This window comes from Danio rerio, chromosome 22 (assembly GCF_049306965.1).
Source record: "Danio rerio strain Tuebingen ecotype United States chromosome 22, GRCz12tu, whole genome shotgun sequence".
NCBI lineage: Eukaryota > Metazoa > Chordata > Actinopteri > Cypriniformes > Danionidae > Danio > Danio rerio.
In genome coordinates, this window is record NC_133197.1 from 38,983,222 (window position 1) to 39,000,538 (window position 17,317).

A 17,317-nucleotide genomic window follows, 5' to 3' on the forward strand; every position below is an offset into this window, starting at 1 on the left:
GCGTGTCTGAAGTTGGGGCTACCGCAATCGTCATAGCAGTGTCAGCCAATGAAATTCAGTCAGCAGTAGGCCACTCTCTAGCTGGTGTATTTGCATAGAGCAATCTGATTGGCTGACGCTACTGTCAGCGCTTGAAAAGTTAAGCTAGTCCCAACTTCTGCCAAGTAGGTATCGCTGCAGCCCGGAGACCTGCGAGTGGGAGGGATTACACTGCAAGTAGTTTGGGTGGCCTCCAAGTGGGAGGGACTAAAACCACATGTAGGTTGGGTTTATCAGGTTACTGTGAGATTGGGTTTAGATGTAGATGTCATTAAAACACAACAGGTTACTGTGAGTTTGGGTTTAGGGTTAGGTGTACACATTCATAAAGCACAATGTTGAACTCTTAATACGACTAAATAAGGTTTGCCCAGCCCACTTAGAGCTGGCTCTGACCTCCGTTTATACCCTTCTCACTTCTGCAGCGAGCAACGCCTCTGAAGCAGCACCGATGGATCCACAATGCAGTTCGGCAACGCCTGATGGCACCCATTCAAAGTGAATGGGAAGCGTTGACACTGACGCTCCGTGTGAATAGGGTGTGAGAATATTGTTGATTCCACATATTTCAAAAATAATAGTCAAAACATTTCAAGAATTAAGTCAAAACAGAATAATCTGAGTATAAAGTTTAAATAGTTAGAGAATGATAAAGTTTAAACAAAATAATTTAAGAATAATTAGTCAAAACTATGAGGAAAAATACAGATTATAAAGTTGAAACAACAGTTCCAGAATAATAAAGTCACAATAAATTTATACTTAAAACAGTTTAAGATTAATAAATGTCATGAATAAAGTCAAAACAAAATCAAGAATGCTGCAATATTCAGCCTTGTTTCAGGAGTAGATCAGGATGTCATCAATCAGTAGAAAAGCAGTGGATGAACTCCCCGAACACCTCATTAATGTGTGCTTGGAGTAGAGGAGGTGTTGACAAATCCATATGGGAAGACTGAATACTCATACTCAGGACAATACTGTGTCCTGTAGGGATTACAAAAACAACCTTCCACATCTCCCCCTGTGTATCCTACTGAGATTATACACACTCTTGATGTCCAGCAGGGTGAAGATCATGTCTCCATGAAGCTGTTGCGCCATCTAGTGCTCATCTACAATACACCAGTGTCAAATGTCTGTCAAATGAAACAAACACCACACACTCCATAGACTCTAATGTCACACATACAAATAAAAGCCTTACTAGTTTGTGTTAAACTCAGCTCTTTTCTTTATCAACACAACTAAGTAGAATCTGAAGGAGCTCTTGGTAATTAAAGACTGATGAGTTTGATCGAGGTTGCAGCTGAACTCTGGAGGAAGGTAGATCTCCAGCAACAGGGTTGGGCATATATGATTGTATATCATTGTTTTGTCATTGCAAGTTTTTAAATTATTGTAAATAAAGAAGCGACAGCGCCAACTAATGGTCAGGCATGCAGATTTATACAAATATCTCTGTGATCGGCATCATTTTAATAACATTGTTGTCTGTGTGAATCTTCAAAACGGTTATTTAAATGAACTTTAGGTTGAATGCTGAAAGTAAGGTTTTAGAGACACCAGGGCACAACATTTGAGTAATTTTTCATTTTTAAGTATGGGGAAATTGTTGTCAATGTCTCCTCGGTTAGATTTATGATTACAAAACACTAAAAATCAGCATCAAAATCAGACATTTGTTAATAACTGTGACTTCAGCATGTGAAGAATTTATACTGACATCAGGATTTGAAGAAATAGAAGTGTGCTGAATAAAACTGTTTGGTTTATTGTTTAGTCTGTGTTTGTGAGCATTCTGTTCTGATGTTCCTGTTTGAGCTGTTGCACAACCTAAAAGACAACCATGAACTGCTCCACCCACTGACACACTCAGCAGGAAGAGACTCGATGAATGATCATTTCACTTCTTTCTCAAACTTTCTTCTGCATTTCTGGACAAAATCAAACAGGAATCAGTGAAGAACAAAGAGGAAAACGGATTATTGAGGATTTATTTCTGTACAGATTTCTGCAGATCTGTGATTCTTTTGGTTTTTCTCTCTTAGAAAACATTCAGAAAGTGAAAGTAAACTTGCTGGAACAGTGAAAATGGCTTCATCAGCTGAATATGATTATATTTGTCCTGTGTGTCAGGAAATCTTCAAGACTCCTGTTATATTATCATGTAGTCACAGTTTCTGTAAAGAGTGTCTTCAACAGTTTTGGAGAAACAAGAATACTCAGGAGTGTCCCGTCTGCAGGAGAAGATCCTCAAAAGAAAATCCTCCAGTTAATCTGGCTTTACAAAACTTGTGCGAGTCGTTCCTGAAGGAGAGAAATGAGAGACGTATATCAGGATCTGAGGAGATCTGCAGTTTACACAGTGAGAAACTCAAACTCTTCTGTCTGGAGGACAAACAGCCTGTGTGTTTAGTGTGCAGAGATTCAGAGAAACACCTCAAACACACATTCAGACCCATCAGTGAAATGGCTCCAGCAAAGAAGGTGAGACACATTATACCTGACAATGAAATAAAAAATAAAGCTGTATTTGACACATGTATTTCTCAGGAACTTTTTGTCTGTACTGTGTTTTCTGAATGCATTATCACTCTATCTGGACTTTAACCTCTAGGAGGAGCTCAATACAGCACTGAAGTCTTTACAGGAGAAATGTAAACTTAATGAAGAGATGAAGAGAGAGTTTGAGAAAACAGCTCAACACATCAAGGTGAGGATTGATCATACAACAGCTGATATTTGATCATTAAATAATACAATTTAATTTTAATTTAAAACAATCCTGCACTGAAATATGGCGTTCCCAGAATTTTATAGAAATGCTGCTCCAGAAAGCGTCTGAGATGACTGAAGTGAATGTGGTTTGATTTCAGGCTCAAGCTGAGCACACAGAGCGTCAGATTAAACAGCAGTTTGAGAAGCTTCATCAGTTTCTCCGAGATGAAGAAGAAGCTACAATCACTGCACTGAGGGAGGAAGAGGAGCAGAAGAAGCAGATGATGAAGGAGAAGCTGGAGGAGATGAACACACACATCTCAGCTCTTTCACACACGATCAAAGACACGGAGGAGATGCTGAAAGCCAATGACGTCTGCTTTCTGAAGGTCTGATTTCAGATCAGTGATTGATTGATTGATGATTGATTGAGTTGTTGATGATCAGTTGTGTGTTTGTTCTGCAGGAGTTTCCAGTCTCAATGGAAAGGTGAGTGATCTGCTGGTTTCTCTGCTTCTGAAGTCAAAGCCACTGCAGTTCTGACTCCTGAATGTTCCTCCAGAGTCCAGATCTCACAGCCGGATCCACAGATGCCTTCTGGAGCTTTGATTCATGTGTCTCGCTACTTGGGCAACCTGCCGTTCAGAGTCTGGAAGAAGATGCAGGACATTGTCCAGTACAGTGAGTCTGAGCTCTTACACACACACACACACACACACACACACACACACAGACACACACACACACAGACACACACACACACAGACACACACAGACACACACAGACAGACACACACACACACGCACACACACACACACACACACACACACACACACACAGACACACACACACACACAGACACACACACACACACACACACACACACACAGACAGACACACACGCACACGCACATGCACACACACACACACGTAATGTTGTCCTCTGCTGCATTAAACACTGATAATAAACTAATAACACTGACAGTGATGAGAGGAAAATGTCTGATGTGTTTGATCAACAGACGAGTGTCATAATTCAGAATAATCTGTGATTGATCATTATATGAACATCAGAATAACAGCAGCTGTTGATTGTGTCTCTTCAGCTCCTGTCATCCTGGATCCAAACACTGCATATCCACAACTCTACCTGTCTGATGATCTGACCAGAGTGACATACAGAGGAATCAAACAACCAGTTGCCGATAATCCAGAGAGATTTGACCGTTATTCCTGTGTTTTGGGTTCAGAGGGTTTTAACTCAGGAAAACACTGCTGGATCGTGGAGGTTAAAGAGAGTAAACGCTGGATTCTTGGAGTAACAACAGCATCAAACCAGAGGAAGGGAGATGTTCTCTTTAAGTCTGATGTCTGGAGTGTGTGTTATGGATGGTCTGGATTGCCTGGTTATCGTGTTGTTCAGGCTCTTGATCGAGTGCGAGTTGATCTGGATTATGACAGAGGAACAGTGTCTTTCTCTGATCCTGTAAATAATGAACATCTACACACTTACACAACCACCTTCACTGATACTGTCTACCCTGTCTTTTGGTGTGGTTCCTCTCTACAGATGTTAGCGTCCAGTGTTCAGTGAGATTACAGCTGTAGTTCTGGATCTTCCTGTTTTCATCATGTCTCTAATATTTAATCAGGTCAATATGAGTGTGTTGATCTGAATATCAGAATATCAATGTTTCAGGAAATTTACAATAAATGAATCAAAAGTGACAATAAAGATTTATTTTTACTTTTTACAATTGTTGCTTATTTACATGTAAAATATTAATTCAATATATAATTATATAAAGAATAATTCTTACTCAAATTCCTAAAATCATGAAAAATGAATAATGAATCAGGGTTTCCACATCAATATCACACAGTTTGCTGATTTTAACACGATTATAGTAAAAATAGTCAAAATAATAGCAGTTAAATATCATAAAATTATAAGTAATAGTTAATAATCTGATTTATTGAAGGTTTTATCAGTTTATACAGAAAACTATTGAATATATTCATTCATTCATTAATTTTCTTGTCGGCTTAGTCCCTTTATTAATCTGGGGTCGCCACAGCGGAATGAACCGCCAACTTATCCAGCATATGTTTTACGCAGCGGATGCCCTTCCAGCTGCAACCCATCTCTGGGAAACATCCATACACATTCACTCATACACTATGGACAATTTAGCCTACCCAAGTCACCTGTACCGCATGTGTTTGGACTGTGGGGGAAACCGAAGCACCCAGAGCAAACCCACGCGAACTCAGGGAGAACATGCAAACTCTTCAATATAATCATAAATGATAAACATTATTAATATTAATAAATTGTCAAAGTCCCTTTATAAGTGTTGTATTCTACAGTCTCTTTTATTATTTTTAATAGTTTATAATCAGTTTCCTCAGAATAGTTTAATAGTGAATAACATGAATATCAGTAATTCAACATAACAAATGATAAAAGCAACATCATAATAAAACAGGCATCAGTTTGATCAGTTTCTACAAAATATTAAACAGCAGTTCATAACAGAATAATAATAATTAATATGAACAAATGCACTGGACAGGACACAAGAATCCTGACACTGAAATCTGGAGTATAAACACATCTTTAAAGAGAGACACAGAGGAAAAAGCTTTATTAAGCTGTAAACAAACAGCCTCGAGAATCTAATATAAGATCATCTTTAAAATATTCACATATGACAAGAGAAATGTCTGTGTACAGTCAGAATGTGTGATGATTCCTCTAAAACATCTGTCAGCATGTGGAAAACACCCAAACACAGCAATGCAGGATACAGTAGAGTACAGTAGATCTGATGACTCTCCAGTATAGACAGTGCTGTGTGTGTGTTTCAGGAGATCTGCTGACTTCACTGATCAGATGTTGAGGATTGTTTAAAGAAGAAAATAATGAATGTATTTGTTTAGTCCTTTAGATGATCCCTAAAATTGCATGCGCGTATGTGTGCCGAGTATCAAAACGAAGAGCAGGATTTATTTATGCTGATATTTATTTATTTATTTATTTATTTATTTACATGTTTTTACTTATTTATTTTTATTTTTAAAATTAAAAATTACCAAAAATCACAAAGAACTATATCTCTTTTCCTAGAGATGGGTTGCCGCTGTAAGGGCATCCGCTGTGTAAAAACGTGCTGGACTAGTTGGCGGTTCATTCCGCTGTGGTGACCCCGGGTTAATAAAGGGACTAAGCCGACAAAAAAAATGAATTAAATTAATGAACTATATCTTTTTTATAAAGAAATATAAAAATTATGTATAGTTTAATAATTGTGTGTATTGCCCTTTTTTATTCCTTTATAAAATGCCAATATGTATTTCCAGTGTTGTGTTAATATTTAGTATTGGAAATTGTGTCAAAAACACACTGATTCTTACATTTTATATATTTCTTAACTTAGTCTTAATAATTTTTTTATTCTTGGAAATTATTTATTATCATTTTTTTACATTAATAAATAAATAAATAAATAAATAAATAAATAAATAAATAAATAAATAACTTAGCAGCGAACTGTAAAGCCCGCCTTCTTGGATTTGATTGGCTAGCGTTTTGACATTGATGAGCTATTTATTATTTCTGAGGCAGCAGAACAAGTGGTTAGCTGTTGTTTATTGATTATGACCCAGATTCAGGTACAGAATCAGTCTTATTGTCTCATATTTATGCACATCTTTGCCGTTTTGGAGATTTGAGCAATAAACTGGACATTTGAAAATAAACCGCCAAGAGAATCTCCATTCCATAAATGACGTCACTCAATAGAACATAACTGCTCGCTCTCGTCACTCGCTTCAGTTGAGAGTTTTGAAGAAGTATTGTTTGTTCGCGTTTACAAAGTTTGACTAAATCTATGGATATCTGTCGATATAAACACGTTATGAGTGAACACACGAGTGAAAACTTGAGTGAACACACACTGCCTGCATTTGACCACGCGATGGCGGCAACAACATCTGTGTGTGTTGGAGGAAAGAAAGAAGACGCGGGTTTCTGCGTGGAGAGACTCGACAACTTCTCCAGCTTCTGTCCCAGACTGGACGAAGAGGGCCGGACAGTGGCCGTAGAGGCCGGTTCAGCCCTTGAAGGTCCCTCTACTACTACTAAGGTGGAGGGAAACTCAAACGGTGAGACTGTCAGCAAACACCACAGCTTTCTGAGGTTTAAACATGATGAAATTACTGTATTGGGCACTTAAAACACATGTATAAATGTCATTACATATGAAACAAACACGAGAAATGATCAATAATGGAGTTTATGCAGACTTTATGATGAGAATAAGTTGTGTGAGGTAAATTTAGACTTTGGCCTGGCCTATATGTATGAGCTGTCCCATACTAATGTCCACCTTGACATGAATAATTATGTGTTCACCACAGTAGAGAAACAATTTCTAGGTGTTTTGTGTAGACTTGTGTTTAATAGTACTGTAAAATACTCAGAAATGCCTCTGTCAATGTTTTCACACAGTAATATTTGATTTATTAAAGTCACACAAGTGCCAAATACACACCTGACACCTCCATAATCAAGTCTTGCTATAGGATAATTTACCTCACAGTAAGTCACAGCACAAATAAACAGTAAAATCCATTAAAATAAGAGTTTAGTCATCAAACATGTTCAGGAATTGACAGAAAACACATTTAAATCCAAATTGGATACTACAAACATATATACACACTAGAGAATTTCAGCTAAACTCAGTATTTTTGAGTTTCTCTTGATTTCTCCTGTTTATTAAACATTTATTTGTTATTTTCCTCAACATATTCATTTGGGTGAACTCATTCTTGGACTGTGATTGTGTTTTGTGTTAGATTAGCTCTAGTTTGGGCTTTGATGCTAATTAATGTAATGTATATTCACAAATATCTGATGTATATTGATGAAATATGTTCATATATAATGTATAAGGGACGCTCTACCAGAAATGTACATTTACACTTATTAAAATGTGACAGGGCCTGAACTTTAAACTTGTCGTCCTCAGAAAAATCATACAAAACAAGCATCAAATCACACAAATCCATGACAGAACGCATCCTTGACCATGATGTCACTTCCTCTGAGTCACAGCCTATTGCACACATTGTATGTTAAATCTAATAAAGTGTGACAGGACTGACAGAAACGCGAGGACAGCTGTAAATGTATTTGTATTATATATTTGTAGTATTTATTTGTAGAATATTTCATGTTTTTAATCAGTTGATGTGAGTGAAAACAGCTTAAACTTGCTCTTTCTGAAGTATTTTTCCTCTAAATTAGGAATAGCTGAAACACATTATAGACTTTCCTCATTGTGTCGACAATCATCAGAATATTACGTGAAGATCATTTTCCATGAAGACATCCTGTAATGAACGAATCTCAGATTGTGGAAATTGACTCTTATGGCTAATTGTGTTGTTCAGGGACACTTCTGGAGACCATCAGCTTCTGCAGTGACTTCTGTCCGTGGCTGGACGAGGAGTGGGCTGTGGATTCAGACGCTGGAACAGCATCAGATGAGCATCTTCCTGAAGACACTGAGGAGGACGACACACCCGGTGAGATTGTCAGACACCCCTCCACTGTAGAATATAGACATGTTATTAATGGGAAACAGGCTACTTGATCTATTAAGTTAACAATAAAGATAAAACAGAGTAAAGAGATACTGGAAAGTGTTGGGGGAATAAAATAAACGTATAAAAGAAAGACAGAACAAGACATATCAAACACTAATGAGAAATGAGCAGTATTGGGTTTTAGACAGGATGAGGACGAGTTGTCTTGTGAGGTAAATTGGCTTAAAGTCAAACCTTTTGTTAACTTGGCCTAGCCAAAACAACACATGCACATCCGAAACACTCTATTAAAATCACAGCATGTGTTATATTAAACTGGAGAAAGAGAAACGGCAGATAATAAAGTAAATTACAGATATATATCTGCTCTCAGTACCAGTAGATTTAGAAAATGTTCAGCTTTCTAATGTCTCTAAAGTGCTGTGTTGCTTTCTGAAACCTGATTTGCAGGCGAAACCTTCTGGATTAACATTTTAGTAAAGTATATGAGTAATGTTTTAGTTTAGGATTAGTTTCTTACAGTCAGTATTTAGTGAATATATTTACAATGTCGCCAGTGTTACCTGTTCAGACCTAAAGTGGCGATGAGGTCTTAAAATGTGTCGACAGAGTCTTCAGAAAGCTCTTAGGTGTTGAATTTTACCCTCTGCTTCCTGTATATACCCTGCTTTAACAGACAAATGAAAGTTTGACAGCATTTCCACTTTAACAGTATATTTTATTGAATCAGCTGCTTATTTCTTACCTTTTTTATTGAAATCACCGGCTCTGAAGTTGTTTTTGTTAATAATAAATGTTCCTTGCTGTTCTGTGCTTGTAATAAATGGAAAGCAAATCTGTGTTGATCTGAATATGGGCCGATCAGTGACTCAGAAAACCCTAATGTGATCCAAACCTGGAGATTTGTGATGCATTACTCCTCTAATTTCTTATAATGCTTTGTTTTCTGTGGAAAGTCTTATTTCTTTTAGTGTTACTGCAATAAAAGCAGTTTTAGTTTATTTTTATTATTCTCTAAAGTACAAAGCACTGCTGTCCAACGACTTAACCTTAACCTAGTTAACCTGAATATCATAGTTAGGTCTATATATATCATGTTAAACCCAAAAATGCTAGTGTCTTGCAAAATAGGTAGAGAAATATTATGTGCAGTCAACATGGTGAAGACAGAAGAAGTTAGGAACAGCTAAAACACATCGGTTTTCCTTATTATCCCAACAGTCATCAGAATATTAAGTGGAGATCGTGTTCAATGAAGACGTTTTGACATGAATGTTCTGTTTGTGGAAATTGACTCTGATTCTGTTTTTCATGCTTAGATGTGGAGACCCTCAGCTTCTGCCATGGCTTCTGTCCGTGGCTGGACGAGGACTGGACGATGCTTTCTGATGCCAGTACAGCACTTTATGTTGAAGACATTGTGGAGGAAGACACGACCGGTGAGATTGTCAGCAACCGCTTCACTGTAGAATATAAACATGTTATTACCGGGAAACACGCTTATTGACCTCTTGAGTAAAAATATATATATAAAAACAGTGTAAGGTGATATTCACTAATGTGATGTTGATCATGTTTGAGTCGTGTGCACACTTTGCTCCTGTTCAGTCCAAACGATCCAAGGTAACACAACAAACTTCATTACCATAATGAAAGCCGTTACAGTGTCTGTCGTCATGATTTGGTTTTGAATGCGGGAAATAATCAGCCGGCTGATGAGCTCTGACAGAGAATTCTGCATTGCATTTTTACACACGTATTACTTAAAGCAGAACACATTTGTTTTCAAGACGTTTGTCCATTTAAAAGTGCACATTTCAGGCTTTATGCAGGTGTGTCTCTCCTGTCTGTGTCTGTTTTTTCCGACATGTTTTTCAGTCATGTTGACAGAAGACACAGAGAGAGAGAAAGCACTACCTGTCTGTTTTACTCATTTTAATCAAGTTGACAGACAAACATCTTAAACATGTTGTCGACATATGTTTCCCGCTCACTATTATTCCTGTAATGTTTTAGTTTTATTACAAGTTGACATGCGAGAGAGGCAGTTTAATGTATTTTTTTATTTGCCACAGCTGAGAAAACCTTTTCAGAGAGGTCTAAACAATAACTGATTGTCATGTTTTAAATATGTGCTTTGTTGTCTTTCTTCCATTAAGCACCTGAAACACGAGGCAGCAGGTGGAGCAGAGTCCGTGCTTTCTTCAAGAGAGTGTGGAAGGCCATAAAGAAGCCTTTCCTCAGAAGGACAAGAGTGGAGCCCCAAACACCACCAGGAATGCCTGTTCCCTGGAACTCTCTTGAATCTGTCTCTGGAGAGTCTGGTTCCTGGAACTCTAATGATTCAGAAGATTTCCTTAGAGTGTCTGGTTCCTGGACCTCTGTTGATTCAGATCTAGATTCAGAGTCTTTCTCTGGAGTGTCTGGTTCCTGGAGCTCTGTTGATTCAGATCCAGAGTCTGTGCCTGGAGTGTCTGTGGTCCAGAACTCTGTTGATTCAGATCCAGAGTCTGTCCCTGGAGTGTCTGTGGTCCAGAACTCTGTTGATTCAGATCCAGAGTCTCTGCCTGGAGTGCCTGTGATCCAGAACTCTGTTGATTCAGATCCAGAGTCTCTGCCTGGAGTGCCTGTGGTCCAGAACTCTGTTGATTTAGATCCAGAGTCTCTGCCTGGAGTGCCTGTGGTCCAGAACTCTGTTGATTTAGATCCAGAGTCTCTGCCTGGAGTGTCTGTGGTCCAGAACTCTGTTGATTCAGATCCAGAGTCTCTGCCTGGAGTGCCTGTGATCCAGAACTCTGTTGATTCAGATCCAGAGTCTCTGCCTGGAGTGCCTCTGGTCCAGAACTCTGTTGATTCAGATCCAGAGTCTGTGCCTGGAGTGCCTGTGGTCCAGAACTCTGTTGATCCAAATCCAGGGCCTGCCCATGGAGTGTCTGTGGTCCAAAACCTTGTTGATCCAGACCCAGAGCCTGTTTCTGGAGTGTTTGGTCCTTGGAACACTGTTGATTCAGATTCAGAGCCTATACCTAGAGTGTCAGAGCTCCAGAACTCTGTTATTCCAGATCCAGAGCCTGTCCCAGAAGCGTCTGGGCTCCAGAACACTTTTGGCCCAGATTCAGATCCTGCTCCTGGGCCGTCTTGGCTTTGGGACACTGCGAATCCTGAGCCAGAGTTTGTCCTTGAGGGCTTTTGTCGCAGGTATACTGGAAATCAAGTTCCAGAGCCTGAGGTGCAGAATTCGGCCGATTCGGAACCAGAGCCTGTTCCTGGACCATCTGGGCTCCAGGAAACGGCAGATGTGAAGTCGTCCTCTGCCTTAGGATCCTCTAAGTGTGATGCAAATACAGGTGAGTCTGCTGACAACACTTTAACGTCACGTAGCAAACACAAATGCAGAGTCACATTCATCAAAGTTTCTTAATCAATGTTGATTCAGTCAGTGCTGCTGTAAATGCTGCTGTAGCATGTTTGGTAATGTGAGGTAGTATCAGTATGAGAGAACTGAACGCACTTAAACAATCTCTTCTTTTTTCAGCACCTTTGCACAGTCTCTACAGCTTTGGAAAAGTTCTGGGATCCGGGAGCTTCGGCACAACGTACAGAGCAGTCCGTAAATCTGATGGCAAGGAGGTAAAACTCTCAGTGTACATTTGACTTCTTATGTAACTTGATCTAAACTTGTGTATTTATTAAATAAATGACAGATTGATCAATGTGAAAACTTAATAATTGTGTTTTTGATTTTCAGGTTGCCATCAAGAAGATTCCCAAGAGAATGGACGACCGTCACATCTCTGCCGTAAGTTGGCAAAACTTCACTCAGTATTGAATTCTGTAATGGTTTGGGCGCATGTATGAGGCGTAGTGGAATTTCAAAAGGCAAAATCCAGTCATGTGAATCTGTATGAAAGTTTTACTCATGTTCAAGCTGAAGAAAATCATTTTGATGGTGAACTTTGATTAATGTAAACAGTTCCTGTAGTTCACAGCAGCACAGTAAGAGAAAAGAGCTGGACAGCGATGTTGATCATAGATACACAAACACTAAAGCAGCGTAAAGCTCATTTACATGATCAGCTCACCCAAACATTCAGTTATTGATTACTCACCCTCACTCCTCTGAGAGCTTTATTCATCATCAGAACACAAATTAAGATATTTCAGATAGTTTATTTGAGAAATTTGAGAGCTCCCTCATTCTCCATAGACAGCAAGGGTCCTGAGATGTTCAAGGTTCAGGACAGAACAGTCCACATGCCTTCAGTGGTTCAGCTGTGTTCATATGAGGCTGCTAGATCAGTTGTGTGTGCTTTAAACACTGTAGAAGCAAATTAGTTTGCCAATGTTTTCCTCCTGCATCAGGTCAGGGTGCACGTTTACTACAGGCAGTGCAACACACAAGTGTCATATTACCTGTAGTAAATGCACACCCCAATCTGATGTAGAAGACTTGAGCAAACAAAGTGGTTTTTCAGTTGTTTTGGTGCACAAAAGTGTTTTTGGAGCATCGTATGATTACAGTTGAGCCACTGAAGACACGTGAACTCCTTCGAGGATGTTTTTGTCTCCTTTTCTGGACTTTTGCTGTGTGTGGAGGATGAGGGAGCTCTCAGATTCAATCTAAAACATCTTCATTTGTGTTCTGAAGATGAATGAAAGTCTCAGTATTTTGAAACAACATGAAGGAAAGTAATCAACAACAGCATTTGAATTTCTGGGTGAACTGATGCTTTATATAATGCAGATCCTTCTGGATGTAGCCTTTATGATGCAAGCTGATCTGCAGCTACTAACCCTTGTTCTCTTTTCCTCTTCAGCCTGGTTGTTCCAAACCTGCGTATAAAGAAGCGGCGTATATGCTCATCCTGAAAGATCCTACGCCGAGCATATACCTGATAGAACTGTACGAGTGGTTTGATCAAGAAGGATTCATTTCACTCGTCATGGAGTTCCCCAAACCTTGCGTATCCCTGCGGGAATATGTAAAGAGTCATGGCAGGCTGACAGAAGAGGTCGCACGATACCTGCTGCACCAGTTAGTCCAGGCAGTCGTGCACTGCATTGACCATGGCATTTCTCACAACGATCTGCATGAAGAAAACGTCCTGGTGAACACGGAGACTTTGGACCTCAAGCTGATCGACTTCGGCTGTGCTTCCAAAATCAGGGAAGACCAATATGTGGATTTCATCCGGGACGGCGTCTTTAACCTAGGCTACCTGCTGCACTACATGGTGAATGCTAAAGCTCTACTGTACAGCGGGCATGGAGAGAGAAATCGACTTCAGTTTAACCCCAATTTATCCAGCGGTGAGTGAACAGACACTGATAAATACACATGCCAAACCTCAACCTGTTGTAGTCTCATACCAGGACAGAACCTGGAGAGACACTACAGAATCTAACATCACCATCTGTATTAGCTCAGGAATGGGCAACTTTGGTCCTGGAGGGCCGCTGTCCTGCAGAGTTTACCTCCAACTCTAATCTTGAAGATCTTCAAGTGAACTTAAAGTCATTTTGACTGTATCTGTTTGAACTCTGGCAGTGCATTATGGGTATTCACTAGTCTTTGAGTGTTCATGGGTTGTAGACTTGTTATTGTGGGATTGATTGAGTGCGCTTCAGAATGTCCACTATGGTTGGAGACCACTACACATGGCTGCTCCTTCAAACAGTGCACTATTTAAGGGTACAGGGGGGGTAATGTCAGATATATCCACTGATTAGCTGGTTTCAGGAGTGTTTGATTTGGGTTTGAGCAGAACTCTGCAGGACACCGGCCCTCCAGAACCCTGCAGTAGCTTCTTTAATCTCAAATTTCAGAAGATATCTTCATAAACGTCTCCTTTATCTCTCTCTCTCCTTGTACAGAGTGCTGTGATCTGATAGAAAAGTGTGTGGAGGAACACTCGTGGACACTGGAGGACATCTTACAGCACGAGTGGATGAAGAAGCTGTTGATGAAGAGGGGATGAAGGTAAACACACCACTGGTCCAGTAGGAGACTACAGTGATAATAGCGGGACACACAAAGCTGATTAGTTTTCTGGTTTTCTGAATCATCTTCAGTTGAGCGAGGATGCTGTTGTGCACTTTACACTCATCAAGATAAACAAGCATTAAAGATGTTCAGCAACACAGTTCATGTAGAAGAAACACAATGTTAGAAGATGGTAACTGAGACAATGAAAGCCGAACACACACGTATATGACTGTGTTTGACTAAACTCTGCTGCATATAAGCAGATATCTGCATGTGTGTGATGCTTATTCTCGGTGGATGAACAGTTTTATCAGTCGACTGATGGAGCTTTAAGAGGCCGTTCACAGACGAGATGATTTGACTGTTGTGTTGGTCTAAATGTGCTGCTGATATGGCTTAATGTTTCCTTTGTTTTTCCTCATGTAAGAATTTCACACACAAAGCAGAAAAACCTACAAAAAAATCTACAAAATCATCAAAAATCACCATAAAGAAGCTTTTCCTGATCCAGAAGCAAAGCTCAAGAGCCCTGGATTGCTGGAGTTGGACTGGTGGAGCTGCTCTTCAGTGGATCGACCATCAGCAGAGACATTTACACCACACTGAACTGATCTTCAACAGAGACTTTTGTACACTGAACTGACATTGTTGATCTGTTTTATTGATGTTTTCTTGATCTGTGTTTGTTTGAATCTACATTGTATAAAGTGTTGTGTAAATAAAGATGATTTGACTTGTAAATATCACGACTAGACGATATTTTAGATACTAAAGACACTTTTTTGCACTGTTGCACTTTTTGCTCATTCTGAAAACGCACCTCTATATACATTTCTGGAGATCGACAAAATATGCTGCGTTTGTTTTGCAGTTTTGTTTGTTGTGAATCCACCAGAGGCCGCTGTGTACGCTTTCAGATCTCGAATTTCTCTCGCGAGTGCCATTTGCGCCTGCTGTTCTCACGTAAATCCACTAGAGGTCGATGTCTACTGACTGACTGACCGATCAGCTGACCCACCATCCATCCTCTAAACCCAACCGATAGTGTTTTCAAAAGCACCAATTGACCCATTCATCCCCTTCCCTTCACGCAACAGCAGTATTTTAAAAAGCAATCGTGAAAAAGAAAGCCCTCGTCTTATTTTTACCACGTTTTCAGATTTTACCACATTCTCACGCTGCTATTTACTTGATTATTTAATTTTTTGGCTTTTGTTTTAGTCTTATCTGCTTTCTGGACCCGTTCTTCACCAGACTTAACCCCTGTTGTCGTGGTCAACTTCGCTCTGTATCTCAAGTCCGCTGACGTACTTATCGAGCCACTGTACAAACGTAACAGTGGAAATGCCGTCCATACAGTGTCATACCAGCCCGTAGCGTTCATTTTAAAGATGAAATGCAGCCTTACTTTTACCTCTGGCTACATAATTCGCGATCTCCAGAAACATATACAGGGATACATTTTCAGAATGAGCCTGTGTTGCTTTTTCACTGTATATTTATGTATTTATTTATTTATATATTTATTATTGTGTAAAGCAAAGTATTTTACTGTACAGAGTAACTTGTTTTATACTGCGCACATGACATGTTGTAAGAAAGACTAATGTGCATTTCTTAATAAAGACATAATAAAGTGACTGCTGCTTTATTTATTTATTTATAAGACATGAATGGAGGCTCTTTTTATATTTGGACAGGTTGTTAAACACAGACATGCAGAAATGTGAACACAATAAATGCACAGAAGTATAACGCCTGACAACTGGTAAACCACATTTATGGTTTAAACCATTTCAAGACACAAATAATAGGCAGATTGGAAAATGTGCAGTCTGGAGTCGCAACAAGTCTGTTCATATTCAGGTTGTGTTTCAACTGCTCACAGTAGCTACGTTTCCATCCACCTTAATCGGTAGATGGAAATGCCAAGATGCACATAAATTTGGAATAAATGAATAGAATAAACTTTTCATTCGATAAGAAAAGATGCAGGTAAACTATGATGGAAATACTTTCACCAAACAAGTTCCTGTATGTGCACTAAAAAGGGTCATGTGATTTTGTTATGAGTGTGTGTGTGTGTGTGTGTGTGTGTGTGTGTGTGTGTGTGTGTGTGTGTGTGTGTGTGTGTGTGTGTGTAGACAAAACAGCAGGCTGAGCACACTGTAAAACATCTGGGGCCTGTTTTAGTTAGGAGGTTCAAACAATTCAGTTTAAACTTGATACCGAGAGATTAAAAACTCTGAGTTTTGAGTTTCAGAATAGTGGATCTGAGTTGGGTCAATCAACTTTGAGTAGACCAACTCATAGTTAAGCGTGCACACTGCGACTATAAAAAGGCATTATCAATGGAGCGCAGATATTATGAGTGACTATGACAACATCTTAAAAAAAGAGATCAGCGTTTCTTTCTCCTGCTGAATTTGATCCGCTCATGCATAGTTATAGCAAATATGAGCATATATTTTGAAAAGCAACACCACTGCATCAGTGAAACAGAGACAGTTAGCATGGGAAAACATAGCTGCTTAAGTTCATTTTACATTTAAAGCATTTAAATATTAAAGTTGAATAAAATAAGTAATGTTATGTGTGACGTTTATAAAATCTTTACACAAGTTCCCACTTTTATACACGTTGATCAGTTTTAATAAATTTAACAGTGCACTTGTGTGTCTGCCTTTATTATTGATCAAGTGATAGAGGTTGATATGACATTTACAATGTAAGCAAAACGAAAAATAGTTTTTAGAAAGAATAATAATCCTAATTAATCTAGGCTACTTGTCCCTGCTGAAGGTCAGTGAATTTAAGCTTTATTTATTTAAAAAGGACAAGCCATTCTCGTACATGACTTTGTTCTTTGTGTGACTGTAATGTAGGCAATAGCTGTTTCCATCCAATAATATTAATTAAATTTATGTGCAAAACTGGAATAACTCATGAAAAAT

General features: G+C 39.1%; 2 protein-coding genes across 4 annotated transcripts; both read left to right on the plus strand.

Moving 5' to 3' along the window:
* The first annotated feature begins 1,907 nt into the window (after positions 1 to 1,907).
* Positions 1,908 to 4,513, plus strand: trim35-20 (tripartite motif containing 35-20). The gene is made up of 6 exons (XM_068219023.2): positions 1,908 to 2,529; positions 2,660 to 2,755; positions 2,919 to 3,149; positions 3,227 to 3,249; positions 3,323 to 3,441; positions 3,868 to 4,513. Exons 1-6 carry the CDS (start codon positions 2,134 to 2,136, stop codon positions 4,353 to 4,355), a joined length of 1,353 nt encoding a protein of 450 aa, XP_068075124.1. The 5' UTR covers positions 1,908 to 2,133; the 3' UTR covers positions 4,356 to 4,513.
* Positions 4,514 to 6,376: 1,863 nt separating this feature from the next.
* Positions 6,377 to 16,003, plus strand: LOC137488985 (uncharacterized). Of its 3 annotated transcripts, none has more exons than XM_068219021.2 (9): positions 6,377 to 6,928; positions 8,222 to 8,356; positions 9,697 to 9,816; positions 10,537 to 11,724; positions 11,913 to 12,007; positions 12,126 to 12,176; positions 13,195 to 13,687; positions 14,252 to 14,357; positions 14,791 to 16,003. In XM_068219021.2, exons 1-8 carry the CDS (start codon positions 6,655 to 6,657, stop codon positions 14,353 to 14,355), a joined length of 2,460 nt encoding a protein of 819 aa, XP_068075122.1. In that variant the 5' UTR covers positions 6,377 to 6,654; the 3' UTR covers positions 14,356 to 14,357; positions 14,791 to 16,003. The 3 variants fall into 3 exon arrangements, with proteins under 3 accessions (XP_068075122.1, XP_068075123.1, XP_073793734.1); XM_073937633.1 differs by having other exon boundaries at positions 6,598 to 7,957; positions 8,057 to 8,356; XM_068219022.2 differs by lacking the exon at positions 9,697 to 9,816 and having other exon boundaries at positions 6,546 to 6,928.
* The last annotated feature ends 1,314 nt before the right edge of the window (positions 16,004 to 17,317 follow it).

Bases quoted from the DNA above. Each gene is read 5' to 3' on its own strand.
- trim35-20 (XM_068219023.2), top strand. From the start codon at position 2,134: ATGGCTTCATCAGCTGAATATGATTATATTTGTCCTGTGTGTCAGGAA. The intron at 3,150-3,226 runs GTCTGATTTCAG...TTTGTTCTGCAG, and splicing joins ATGACGTCTGCTTTCTGAAG to GAGTTTCCAGTCTCAATGGA. The intron at 3,442-3,867 runs GTGAGTCTGAGC...GTGTCTCTTCAG, and splicing joins GCAGGACATTGTCCAGTACA to CTCCTGTCATCCTGGATCCA.
- LOC137488985 (XM_068219021.2), top strand. From the start codon at position 6,655: ATGGATATCTGTCGATATAAACACGTTATGAGTGAACACACGAGTGAA. The intron at 8,357-9,696 runs GTGAGATTGTCA...TTTCATGCTTAG, and splicing joins TGAGGAGGACGACACACCCG to ATGTGGAGACCCTCAGCTTC. The intron at 12,008-12,125 runs GTAAAACTCTCA...TTTGATTTTCAG, and splicing joins GTAAATCTGATGGCAAGGAG to GTTGCCATCAAGAAGATTCC.